Source organism: Salvelinus sp. IW2-2015, linkage group LG14 (genome assembly GCF_002910315.2).
Source record: "Salvelinus sp. IW2-2015 linkage group LG14, ASM291031v2, whole genome shotgun sequence".
Classification (NCBI taxonomy): domain Eukaryota; kingdom Metazoa; phylum Chordata; class Actinopteri; order Salmoniformes; family Salmonidae; genus Salvelinus; species Salvelinus sp. IW2-2015.
Genome location: NC_036854.1, coordinates 36,645,793 through 36,659,225, shown reverse-complemented (window position 1 = coordinate 36,659,225; position 13,433 = coordinate 36,645,793). Strand labels below are relative to the sequence as shown.

Genomic DNA, 13,433 nt, shown 5'->3' with positions numbered 1-13,433 from the left:
TCCTCAGTGTTTGGGGGAAGATGTGCGATGGAGACACAGGGAGAGAGAGAGAACCCAGACATACCTTGTTTATTTATTTATCTATGGCTTTATTTATTTATTTCCTCCATTTACAGAGCACAGCGTGGCTCCCCTTCCTGTTGTTACGGCTTGTTTGTCATTGTTTGTTTACGCGACAGACAGACACTGACAGACAGACAAATGCCCACATAGGGGGAGGCGCTCAGAGAGGAGTATAGTGCAAACGGACAAATTAGCAAAACGCAAAATCTACGTGTCACCAACAACCCAGCGTACCTCATCATAACAAGACATCACATCTACATGATCCAAATATCCACCACCAATTGATTCTCTACTACTGTGGGATTTATGAGGACTTTTAAGACTCAGTCAGTCACATTCGTCAGCCTGGGACCGTGCTGGTCTATAAAGCTCAGTGAGTCTCTGAGATCTATGCAGGGCAAATAGTCTGCTGTGTGAAAGATCTGGTCGCCATGGGGATGTGTCTGTCTGACTGTGTTATCTGTTCAGAGCGGGAGCTGGCACATCAGACAGTCGGTCGGTTGTATCGACAGACTGGGATAATGATAAAACTAATGTCTCGCTCAACTACAGAGCAAGACACTGTTGGGATAAAGTTTGTCCAAAATCAGGTGTTTTTTATTTTTATTTAGTCTGGTGTGTCTCCGTGTTATCTTGTGTGAGTGTATGTGCGTGCGTGGGGGTAATATTTCCTCATATTTATCTGCTGTTTACAAGATTACATTCAATGTTTTTAAATGAATACAAACAATGTCCTAAACTGCAATTTACAGTTTGTTAAAGTAGAATGAAATGTACATGACTAATCTCTCAATGTCAACTGTGTTTTGTCTTTGTCTTGCAGGTATCCCCAATAGCATTGGTCCAGTTAGTAAGTAAATTCAAAGCAGAAAAGAAAAGACAGAAACTGCTTGATGCTTTGCTATGTCTGATCATATCCCTCCCTTAAGTCCACTTGGTTTTAAATGTTCATTTCTGATTTAGGTCCTCCATTATTCATTAAGTGAAGGATCAGTCATAATTGGTTTGGAAATGTTCATTATGCCAGGGTTAGTCTAATTCCCTGTTGTTTTTCTCCCTAAAGGAAATAGCAATAGCTCTCTGCCATATTGTCTAGAATTGCTCAGTGTGGAGGTGGACTAATTCACCTTCAACAAGATAGCAGCCAGACGCCTGTGCATGCATACAAAACATGTTTTTGCCCCTTTGCATTATACATAAATGGCATATAGAGTTTATGAAAGTGCCCGGATCTCAGTGGTGGAATAATGTCAGCGAGGTCAGTTTAATATGAGCGCTGGATATTATCTGCTGCAGCCAGTCGCCCCTGGAGCACAGAGAGAGACGTCTAGAGACGTAGTCTGGTGTTACCACAGCAGCCAGCTGAGACTGCACCTCAGGAGAATAAAGGGAGACGCACACACCAAGGCTGCGTCTGAAATGGCACCCTATTCCCTCTACAGTGCACTACTTTTGACCCGAGATCTATGGGCCCTGGTCAAAGTGTGTGCATTATGTAGGGAATCGGGGGTGTCATTTCAGACGTACACAGGTATTGAACAAGTCAAAGTGCATTCAGAGCCCCAGCCCATTCCACATCAATCCACCTATCAATCGACGTATTGAATGATGTGGAATTCTCCTGAGGTGCAGTCCTTAGCTAACACCCCCTCTATGGGGGAAAAAAGCAAGAGACCCAAATCAGCTAAGATGGACAGCATCCCATTAGTCTTGAATGGTTTCCTCTCTTTGATTCCTGGCTGTATCTCCATGACTGCAGATATCTAAAGGACTATATAGGCTAGAGCAATATGGCTACCAGACCTACCCAGTCCTTTGATGTGTCAGCATTCATGAAGGGAAAGAGATAAGGAAAGGAAGCTTTTCATAAGTAGTGGGACGTAGCCATGATCAGAATTTACAATGGTATCAGCATATTGGCTAGTCGGCTAGTTGGCGATGAACTTCAAACCACAACTTTGAACCACAACAGTAACCACAACTGATGTCAAACTAACGTAAACGTAAACCGATAGTTTGATTCAAACAATAACCAGTTTGTCATGAATATTCTGAAACATTTTGTCAGAAATTAGCATAGAACCAAGTGGACCCCCTCCCTCCCTCTACCCGAAACCCCCAATCTTAGAGAGCTGAATGTGTTCAGTGTTGTCTCCTGCCTGTGCATGACCAATGCTCTATACAAATGCTGCATGCATGTTCTCCATACATATATATACTGTATATGCTGTACATGCACCACTCACATGTCACCACCTCGCTAGCTCCTCCCTAACCCAACCCCACACCTAGTCAGACCATCACCAACGGCTGCTCTCTCTCTTAGTGGGGAGTGTCTGTATTACAGCCTGTCTGTCTGTCTGTGGGACTCACAGAAAGGACACACTCACTGACTGACTGACGATGGCCAAGTCTGTACGGTTCATTCAGACCAGGCCTGTAGGTATTGAAACACTCACGAGATGCTGTCTGTCTTTCTTTACACCAGCAGACGCACCTCCATAACTACCACAACATGAAACACTACCCAGCTGTGGTAGTGTAGACACACCAAGGATGAAGTTGGGGTAAACCAAACTGAAATCGTGTGTATGTAGCTATGTCCTCTCAAATACAAAAGAACCAACCAGAACACAGCTAAATGTCCTTGAGGACAGCAAACAGAAAACACTGCACTTTTTCATATTGTTGTTTGAAGGTAATTTAATTCTTTATTGACTTTTCCTCAATTCTATTTCAAGTTGATTAAGCCAGCCAGATTTGCCCTAATGCAGCCATTAAAGCAAAGTTTAAATTGAAATAAAAACGATTCTGGGCTCTGCGAGATTTCATTTCATTATGACAGCAGCATTGATTATAATCCGTCACTTCTCATTAAGCACGGTTCACCTGTATTCTCCCTTCACCCTAATAACTAATAGAAGACCAGATGTGCTACATATTGGATCGAAATAAAGCTCTAATTCCTCTAGTCAAATTCCTCTAATTATGACGCCAATGAGAAGAAAATACTCCACATGTCAATTTATTGTATTTTTCATCCAATGAGGGAAGTATTTGTGTTGTCACTTTGATTTCTGGATTTCACAAACATTACTCCTCGGTCGATATAAAATGACCCACTGCATCCTTTCTATCTGCTATTTCATTTGTTCCTTTTTTCTCCTTATCCTTTGAAACAGAACTTCCCATCAGTTACTGATCAATATCTCAACAGAACATATTCTCCTGATAACAATCCGAAACCCCTAAATACTTTCAATAAATAACTTGCTGGCCAATATTGGATTCTGGCCAATATGGCTGAACAATTTATTTAGGACTGACATGACATACTATGTACTTTATCAGTTATGGAGCTGTCATGGAGAGGGTTTGGTTAGTAACTCAACCAGTCAAACACTACAGTATATACTGACTGTATGTCTGTGTGCCTGAGTGCATGCATACCCAAACCCATGAATTACCCATATCTTTAACCAAACTGAATGTATTACAAACGATTAGACACAACACACGGTAATGCTCACTATCCAATGGCACAGTAGTTAAGTTGCTTGCTGTGACACTACCGGACACTAATCACCGGCCAATGATCACATGATCACACTGAAGTCAGTGATACTGCAACAGAGAGACTTGGTGATGCTATTGTGGGGGATTAAAATACTAGAATACATGACTAGCCTTTCCTTCTGTCTCTGCTTGACTTAAGACAACTCCATCACCTAACCAACCGACCAACCACAACCACCAAACACCGCCAGTATTTCCCCCGCCATGGAAATACAGAATTGTATGTAATTAGGTTACAGTACACCACAACTATCAGTCATTCCAACCCCTGACACACCACATTATGTATTAATCGTTATTCCTCGACCAGAAATACACTGTAATTAGATATTGATTGAATAGTCAATTTGATGAATTAAACAAAATGCCTGCGACAACTTAGTTTCTATCTATACACTCTTAGGAAAAAAAGGTGCTAAGTAGAACCATACAGGGTTCTTTGGTTTGTCCCCATAGGGGAACCCTTTTTGGTGATAGGTAGAACGCTTTGCAGAGGGTTCTACCTAGAACTCTTGATGTAGGGTTCTACATAAAATCCCCTGTGGTTCTACCAAGAACCCTTTTATCTTTGATGGGTTCTTCCTAGAACAATCTCTGAACAGTTCCATCAGCCTTATTAGCCTTAAAAATGTTACTCTTCATGGCAATATATATCATAAMGTCTTTCTTTGAGGGCCTATTATACCCTAACACAGTGGTGTTAGGAAACTCCTGGTTTACAGGCCAAATCAGGTCAGGAAGTCACATTATGCTGGCCTGCAAAGTGATTTGTAATTCCTGTTGGATATTGGAATCCAGCCAGAGTGAGGATATCACCAGCAACCTGCATTCAGAATGACTGCCACCGTAGGGAAGATTGATTAATAGGACTGCCTAAATGATCTAAACGGGAACAACCACCTCAGTAATGGGTGCAATAAATCCAACTACTTAGTTAAGAATATTTTTATTTATCTTTGTGTAGCATAAGATTAATAAACCAATCAATGTACATTAAAAAATACAGATATTGAAATGAACAATTTTGAAAATCTATCTGCAAAAGGAGCAAGCTGGGAAATGTGATAATGATGGGCGTAGTTTTGAGTGATTTTTCTCTACACAGTAAAAATGACTCACACTCAACTCTGGTTATTAACATCAGCACTGAGGTTATTTTATACCACTGAGTGTTAAAGTAACTGTCCAGTGTTTCCAGATTTCTATGAAATATGACCTATAATTAATTACGATGTGAGTTAAATAGTTTCCCTTCCAGAAAATGTTAATTAAGAATGTTAAAAGCAGCTTTTCTGTGTTGGAATGGTGTGGGCGTACCCCAACAACAGAATGGTCTGGGTGTATACCGATCATTCAAAATATAAATGCCAGTAGACCGCTGATTGGCAAGCTCATCCTCTATGACGAAATAGCAAGCATTTTTTAAACGGTCTGTTTGAGATACAAGTTTGAGGTGGGGTTTTTGAAGTGTTTTATCTTCAGTTTATGCTTTCGCCACAAAAATAAGTATAGGATGAGTCAACAACATTATTTGAGTATGAGTTAACAGAATATTAACTTTTAAAAGTGAGATTTTCACTGGATAGTTAGTTTAAAATAATTTAACTCCTGAATCAACACTAGAAATGTTACATTGAATAATCAACACTAGGTAAACCTGGCCAATTTGCTGTGTGGGTAAAAATAACAGTGCCTTCAGAAACTATTCACACCCTTTGACTTTTTCCACATTTTGTTGTGTTACAGCCTGGCCTACACACAATACTCCATAATGTGAAAGTGTAGTATTAGTAGTATTAATTAAATATGAAACGCTGAAATGTCTTGTGTCAATAAGTATTCAACCCTTTTGTTATGGCAAGCCTAAATAAGGTCAGGAGTAAAAATGTGTTTAACAAGTCACATAATAAGTTACATAGACTCACTCTGTGTGCAATAATAGTGTTTAACATTCTTTTTTAATGACTACCTCATTTCTGTACCCCGCACATATGATTATCTATAAAGCCCCTCAGTAGAACAATGAATTTCAAACACAGATTCAACCACAAAGACCAGGGAGGTTTTCCAAAGCGTCGCAAAGAAGGGGGCGGCAGGTAGCCTAGTGGTTAAAGCGTTGGGCAAGTAGCCGAAAGGTACAAATCTGTCGTTCTGCCACTGAACAAGGCAGTTAACCCACTGTAGGCCGTCATTGTAGATAAGAATTTGTTCTAAACTGACTGGCCTAGTTAAATAAAACTTAAATTAAAAATAAATGTAATGGCCGTAATAGGAGAAAACTGAGGATGGATCAACAACATTGTTGTTATTCCACAATACAAACCTAAATGAAAGGGTGAAAAGAAAGAAGCCTGTACAGAATAAAACTATTCCAAAACATGCATCCTGTTTTCAATAATGCACTAAAGTAAAACTGAAGAAAATGTGGCAAAGAAATTAACTTTATGTCCTGAATACAACGCGTTATTTTTAGTGCAAGTTCAACAACACATCACTGAGTACCACTCTTCATAATTTCAAGCATGGTGGGGGCTGCATCATGTTATGGGTATGCTTGTCATTGGCAACGACTAGGGAGTCTTTTAGGATATAGAATAGAGCTAAGTACAGGCAAAATCCTAGAAGAAAACCTGGTTCAGTCTGCTTTCCAAAAGACACTGAGAGACATTCACCTTTCAACAGGACAATAACCTAAACACAAGGCCAAATATACACTGGAGTTGCTTACCAAGACGACATTGAATGTTCCTGAGTGGCCTAGTAACAGTTTTTTCTTAAATCGGCTTGAAAATCTGGCAAGACTTGAAAATGGCTGTTCAGAAATTATCAACAACCAGCTTGAAGAATTTTAAGTAGAATAATGTGTAAATATTATACAATCCAGGTGTGCAAAGCTTACCCAGAAAGACGCACAACTGTAATCGCTGCCAAAGGTGATTCTAACATGTATTGACTTAAGGGTGTCAATACTTATGAAAATGAGATATTTCTGTATTTTATTTTCAATATATTTGCAAAAATGTCTGAAAACATATTTTCACTTTGTCATTATGGGGTATTGTGTGTAGATGGGTGAGAGATTTTTCATTCAGACTGTAACACAACAAAATCTGGAATAAGTCAAGGGGTATGAATACTTTCTGATGAGACTGTACAGTATATGTAAAATTATTAAGGGAACACCAGATACATTCACAAATATTCTCACACCTATTATTATAATCTTATCAGGTTGCTCAAAGTCCTGATGTTAAAGTTTAAACACTGAGATAAACACTCAAGCTGAGGCACTATTTAATAGTACCACAAAATACAATAAAAAAGCTTATTCAGATCCAGAAGGGTTCCCTTCTGGCCCTCCAAACAATCATCAAAGAACCCTTTCTTCCAAAAACAGGTATTCAGATTTTAAAAAAGGTTCTAGGTAGAACTCTTTGCCTTACAAAGAACCCATGTCTTCAAAAAAAAGTGTTCTTCCGATGAAAACGGTTCCTGGTAGAACCCTATCCCTCATCAAAGAACCTTTTGGAACCCTCTTTTCTAAGAGTGTACATAGTTAAGCCAGCCACCATGTTTGCATAAGTTATGATCCCACTACATATCAGAGAGAATCTCAAGTTGTTGTTGTTGTTTCTTTTTCTTTATGTTATGTTTATTCATCATTGCCATCAATGCACACACTCAAGTGAGCCATGAAACTACACAATTACATWCAATGTCCCTGGGACAACATCTGGTGTTGGGATGCAACTACTGCTTGTCCCCGTATAGGCTTGACGGTCATTCTGTTGTTATGAGATGTTCTGAGTAAAGCCATGCCGGAGATGTATGTCTAGTTGTCTACATATGTCCCACCAGTCAACTCTTAGCAGAACCTCTACTGTTAGTGCATCTGATGTCCACTATAGCCAGTGCACCTAATCATTTATGGTTTCTCCCAATTGCATGCAGTTCGGCAGAATGTCTCATCCCTAGGTGTTGCTAACCGAAACCAAGGTAGGCTATACCTCCATATAAGATTAAACATATCTCTTTACAGATCTACCTCATATATACAGTAGTTAAACAGTGATTGTACTAGCTGTGACYGTTGAAACCAGATCCACCAGGAGGGAGCTTTTTCTGTTAATCTGTGTCAAAACCCTTAGTGATTTAGATTTTGTTTGATTCCTGGCGTAGTCGGCAGACACTTGCATTAGCTGCAACATGCTGTTACAATATCCGCCTCTCCTCCCCTCCTCTTCTTGAGCCCCAAGATGCGGAATCTCTCCACTGGAGCAGGATGACGATAGGCATTCTGTCTTTCTCTCTCTCTCACTCTCTAACTCTCTCTCTTCCATTCCATTTCAATATCCTTAGATTATCCCCTTCGTTTTAATTAGGCGTGGCGCTTCTAGGGATTCTAGAATCCTATCTGAGCTCGGCGGGAAAAAATAGGGCGATTTCACAGAGAGGTTTATGTAGATTGATTTCAGGCAATCTCAAGTTGATCCATTGTGCTGATGTGCTGTGGCTGTGGCGACCGTTTTGCAAACAAACTGCCCATGTATTTCCATACAGAGCACTAGCCAAGTGGATGTAAAGATGTAGAGCCCTCAAACTCAACTCTGAACCTCGAAGCCAGTTTCACTGCATTTTTTTATCGTTCCCCTCTAATCAGGGACTGATTTAGACCTGGGACACCAGGTGTATGCAATTAATTATCAGGTAGACCAGAAAACCAGCAGGCTCCAGACCTCGTAGGGTAAGAGTTGAGTATCCCTYATATAGAAGGTATAGTGTTTATGTCATAGGTTTATGTCAGGCGAGAACATGGGAGAGCATGTGAGAGGGGCTCAGTCAGGGTTGACCATTACTTCACCTCCAGTTTGTTTGCTTGTTATCTGATGGGGAAGAGATGCGGGCAGCAGTGGGATTGTGGGATTGTTGTGTGCCYCGCCAGTGAGCCTCGACCGAATGCCTCGATGAACAGACCTATGGGAAATTATCCCACTGGGCTTTCCTAGAGGATGTGTGGTGTTGGTCCGTCAGGAGAATGTAATACCAGTACAGAACAATGCTGTTCATCTACATTGTGACGACGATAGCATGGTGTTGTTGGACTCTCTCACACGGTTTGGATACTAATGACAGTATATGACTTATAACTTATTTTACCTCTTGTCTCTTCCAAATGGTAAACTTGAGTAGATTCCATGCAACATGATTCAACAGACTGCATCTGTAAGTGTCAGGGCAACCACACTTAACGCCACAGCACTAGAACGTTATTCTAGAACTTCTTCTTCTTACAGTGCAATGATAGTGAAGACATTGTGTCGGTATTAATTCCTCTAATATTTGCTGTCTCAGAATATAACACTAAATATATAGGATCACCTATCTCATTGTTCATTTAATAATTCATGCCAGACTTCACTGGATGTTCATTTCAAACTTTTTAGTACTATAGTGAAAAAGTAGGAATGTGTATGATTCTCCTTTCTTTAACCCTTCTGAACATTCTATTATTTCATGTTTAACAAAATATATCATGCTTCTGTTTATTTATTTGTTTGTTTTTCTTCTTTTTTWAAAAATGTGTCTCGTAGCTCCTCAAGTTGCTTTGTCAACTGTCCCTTCAGTTCAAGTTGCAAACAGCAAGCGAGGTAGGAGATTCTCAGATTCATACAGTGCCCCTCTGTGTCAGCAGTTGTCAAAAGCCATGTCCCCACTGTATGAATCTAGAATGACCTGTGTATGTGCTACTTTAGCCACCTAACCCAACCCTAGCCCTGTAGTACCATGTAGTACTAATCCACAACTATCCCCATGAACTATGACCAATGTGCACTCTGTATCCATAAAGGGTGGAGTTTGCTTTGCGGTATGGATATGTGGTACACGTACAGTTTATCTTTCTGTAAAGGGTGCGTGATCCTGTGTCTCTCTACATCCAGTGTAATCATTAGAAGTGGTATTGAATACAATTCTTCAAAGTACAAAATAATAAGGATGCAACATATCATTGTAATGCCTCACATAAATATTCTAGAGTATGTTTCAGAGACCTTACTTTCGACATGATGAACCCTATTTTTCAATCAGGGAGAGTATTGGTCTTCTAAGAGTAGGTGTCGGAGTAGATAACATAAACGTTATGAGAACTTCCAATTAACTGTGCAACTTGTTAGCAAATAGACCAGAACATGATTATTTTTCTTCAATAGAGTTGAATAGGCTAGCTAGGCCGCTGTCTTTCATTTCCAAGGCTCTATGCCTTTCGTGGTGACCGACGGAAAGACCTGACCTCAATCCAGAACTTAATAACCACAATCCCTCCCCAAAGCCCCTGTAGCTCAGAGAGGACTGTCTGTCCAACTGCCTGTAGCTCAGAGAGGGCTGTGGGTCCAGCTGCCTGTCTGCAAAGGCTTAAGAAACCCATCTGACCCAGCGTGAAAGTTGGTGTCAGCAGTCGCTCCACAAGACAGATTGAACCCAGCTCCAAGGCTGATCTGGGCCGGCCAGGTGTCACACACAAGGCTCCACTGGGACGTGACCGTCTTTGATTGGCATGCCCGCCTGACGTCGTGTGACTAAGCAGTAGGCACAGGGCGTAGCCTGACTCTCAATCTGGGAGCTATTAGTACAAAATACTACACAACACACTACACGTCACACAACAACATGCTCCCCTTGTCACATCTCTGCATACATTCACCTGCTTCTCATGCAAAGTGCTTTTTTGTTGCAAGGTATTTGTTGGCTGGGAGGGGTGTCAGGTGGCGGAGTGGTTGCTGGGACATGTAGCAACTATTCCTCTTCCATCTGGTTCTCTATAGAAAGGGCAGTTGTGTATTTCCATTCATGTTTTTCTTTAAAAGTCATAGTTGCATGCTCTGTGGTTTAGGATTACAGTTCTGTGTGAACGTAATAACAATGGCCTGTGGATTGCACTACTGCTACAAAGGTTCCTGCACCTCTCCTCCTCCTAATCTCAAATTAAACACACAGTAGGATAAATGAAGCCTGAACTAATCGAGATGTACATTTCAAGCAGTGTGGAGTTACACACCTATGCCTTGCCCAGGTTGAAAATGACATTCCAACTCAACTCATCTCGTTTGACCTGTCTTGTACTGTGTGGCCTAGTTCCCATGAAACCCAGTTTTTGTCCCATTCCAGAATCAGAATCATCCTCATCCTTTCCATTGTGGTGTGCTTGAAGCGAACGTCTCTTACTCTCTCCCTCTAACAACATGCTTTCTCATAGCCCCAGGGTGAACTGATGTCTAACACCACTGGCTGCATCCGTCCATGCCAGACTTGTCATACTGTAGCCCTTTCCACCTCCTCCTAACCTAACATTGTCTCAATCTCAACCCCCATCTCTCCATCCTAACCTCGCATGTGATGGTGCCTCCTCGCACTACCTTGCTACTAGTACCACCGCCGCCCGCCGTAGCACATGCCCCGCGCAACACAACCCAACCCCCACATCAACATGGCCCCTTGGTCTCTCTCCACCCTTCCTTCTTTGCAAGACTGCGAATGCTTTGGACACTCCAACCGCTGCAGCTACATCGAGCTGCTAAACTCTGTCATTTGCGTGAGCTGTAAACACAACACTAGGGGCCAGCACTGCCAGGATTGCAAGCAGGGCTACTTCCGAAATGCTTCTGCGGAGCTGGAAGATGAGAATGTGTGCATAGGTCAGTTCCCTCACCACTGTCTGTCATCATCAGCACTGCTTATACCAGCTGACCCCCATTTACACCACATATGACCTTCACCTCATCCTTCACCTTTCACATTTCACCTTAGTGCGTCAAACCTCCAAACGTCTCTTTTCCTGTTGCTGTCTGGGTCCTGTCGTTCCTTACTTGCTTCTGTCCATATGACTCGCTTCCTTCTCCACAGGGCTTATGTATTAAACTAACTGTTAGTCATCACAATCACAAGGTTTTACATTAAAGAGTATTACTCCTAAATGTGTACTGCTATGGACATACTGTACTTTTTCTAAACTGATATACATTTTACCAGATTAGATTTTGACACTCTGGATGGTTTTGATGCTGTCTATGTCATGAGAGGTTTTTTATTTCCGTTCTTTTAAAATAAACGATTATTCCAAATGCTGGTTATGTACACTACATGACCAAAAGTATGTGGACACCTGCTTATCAAACATCTCATTCCAAATTCATGGGCATTTATAGCAGCCTCCACTCTTCTGGGAAGGCTTTCCACTAGATGTTGGAACATTGCTGCGGGGACTTGCTTCCATTAAGCCACAAGAACATTAGTGAGGTCAGGCACTGATGTTGGGTGATTAGGCCTGGCTCGCAGTTGGCGTTCCTATTCATCCCAAAGGTGTTCGATGGGGTTGAGGTCAGGACTGTGCAGGCAAGTCAAGTTCTTCCACACCGATCTCGACAAACCATTTCTGTATGCACCTCACGTTGTGCACAGGGGCATTGTCATGCTGAAACAGGAAAGCGCCTTCCCCAAACTGTTGCCACAAAGTTGGAAGCACAGAATCGTCTAGAATGTCATGTATGCTGTAGCATTACGATTTCCCTTCACTGGAACTAAGGGGCCATGCCCAAACCATGAAACACAGCCCCAGACCATTATTCCTCCTCCGCCAAACATTACAGTCGGCACTATGCATTGGGACAGGTAGCGTTCTTCTGGCATCCACTAAATCCATATTAGTCCGTTGTACTGCCTACCACGTTTCAGGAGAAGACCCAAATGCAGACAGTGTCGAAGTAGCAAAAGTGTATTACTAGAACAGGGGGCAGGAAAAATGACAGGTCAAGGGCAGGCAGAGGTCAATAACCCAGATCAGAATCCAAAAGGTACAGAATGTCAGGCAGTCTCGGGTTCAGGGCAGGCAGAGGTCAACAATCCAGGGTGGTGTGACAATGGTACAGAACAGCAGGCAGGCTCAGGCTCAGGGTCAGGGCAGGCAGAATGGTCAAAACCGGGAAAACTAGAAAAAGACAGGAGTAAGGCCATTCTACAGCCAATGTTTGTCTATGGAGATTGCATGGCTGTGTGCTCGATTTTATTCACTTGTCAGCAACAGGTCTGGCTGAAGTAGCCAAATCCACTCATTTGAAGGAGTGTCCACATACTTTTGTATATATAGTGTATGTTTCAAAAATAACCAGAAACAGATAGGAATCTGTTCTCAACATGTTTAACTTCATGCACATTCTATAAGTAGGTCCCTGTGTTTTGCGCAGTCATGTGACAGTATCCTGTATTTTAAGCCTTATCCAGAAATAAGAATTCCACAAAAATGAAATCAGTTGTCTGAGGATGGTGCTTAATTAATCATCTGAAGGGAAAAGAAAAGGCGTCAGTTGAATGTAAAGCTTTAAATTAAAGGTTAGAATCCAGGCATGTCACATGATTGTGCAAAACCCCGGATCCTATAAAAAGTATATGAACGTATATATAGATAGTATATATAGACAGGTTTTACCATACGTTCCACTATGCCTTTCCATCTGTGTAGTGTGTAGTGACTCTGCACCTTACACATGCACATAGCACCCAATAAACATCTGTTGTCCCTCGCCCTCTGACGTTCTGATCTGGCTCTGGAAAACTGAAAATATTATATCCACCCCATATACAGGTGTCTCTTCCAGCCTGAAGGAGAGTCTAATGAACTCGCACACTCCACGCGTAAACCCAGAGGTGTCGGAGCACGACAGATAAGCATGACGGCAATGGCAACTACTGCATATGTCACTGTGGAAGTGCTAGGCCCAACCCTGCCCAGGAATAGCAAT

The 13,433-nt window shown here is 41.7% G+C and overlaps 1 protein-coding gene across 3 annotated transcripts in view; it reads left to right on the top strand.

The window, feature by feature from the left end:
- Positions 1-13,433, top strand: part of ntng1a (netrin g1a) — a 95,098-nt gene that overhangs the window by 68,169 nt on the left and 13,496 nt on the right. Inside the window, exons 3-4 of one of the 3 annotated variants that reach the window (XM_024000111.2) lie at positions 890-916; positions 11,166-11,333. In XM_024000111.2, coding sequence (XP_023855879.1) covers positions 890-916; positions 11,166-11,333 — 195 coding nt within the window. Of the gene's footprint in view, positions 1-889; positions 917-7,593; positions 7,639-11,165; positions 11,334-13,433 lie in introns of all 3 variants that reach the window. The other 2 variants (XM_024000113.2, XM_024000112.2) reach the window with 2 other exon arrangements.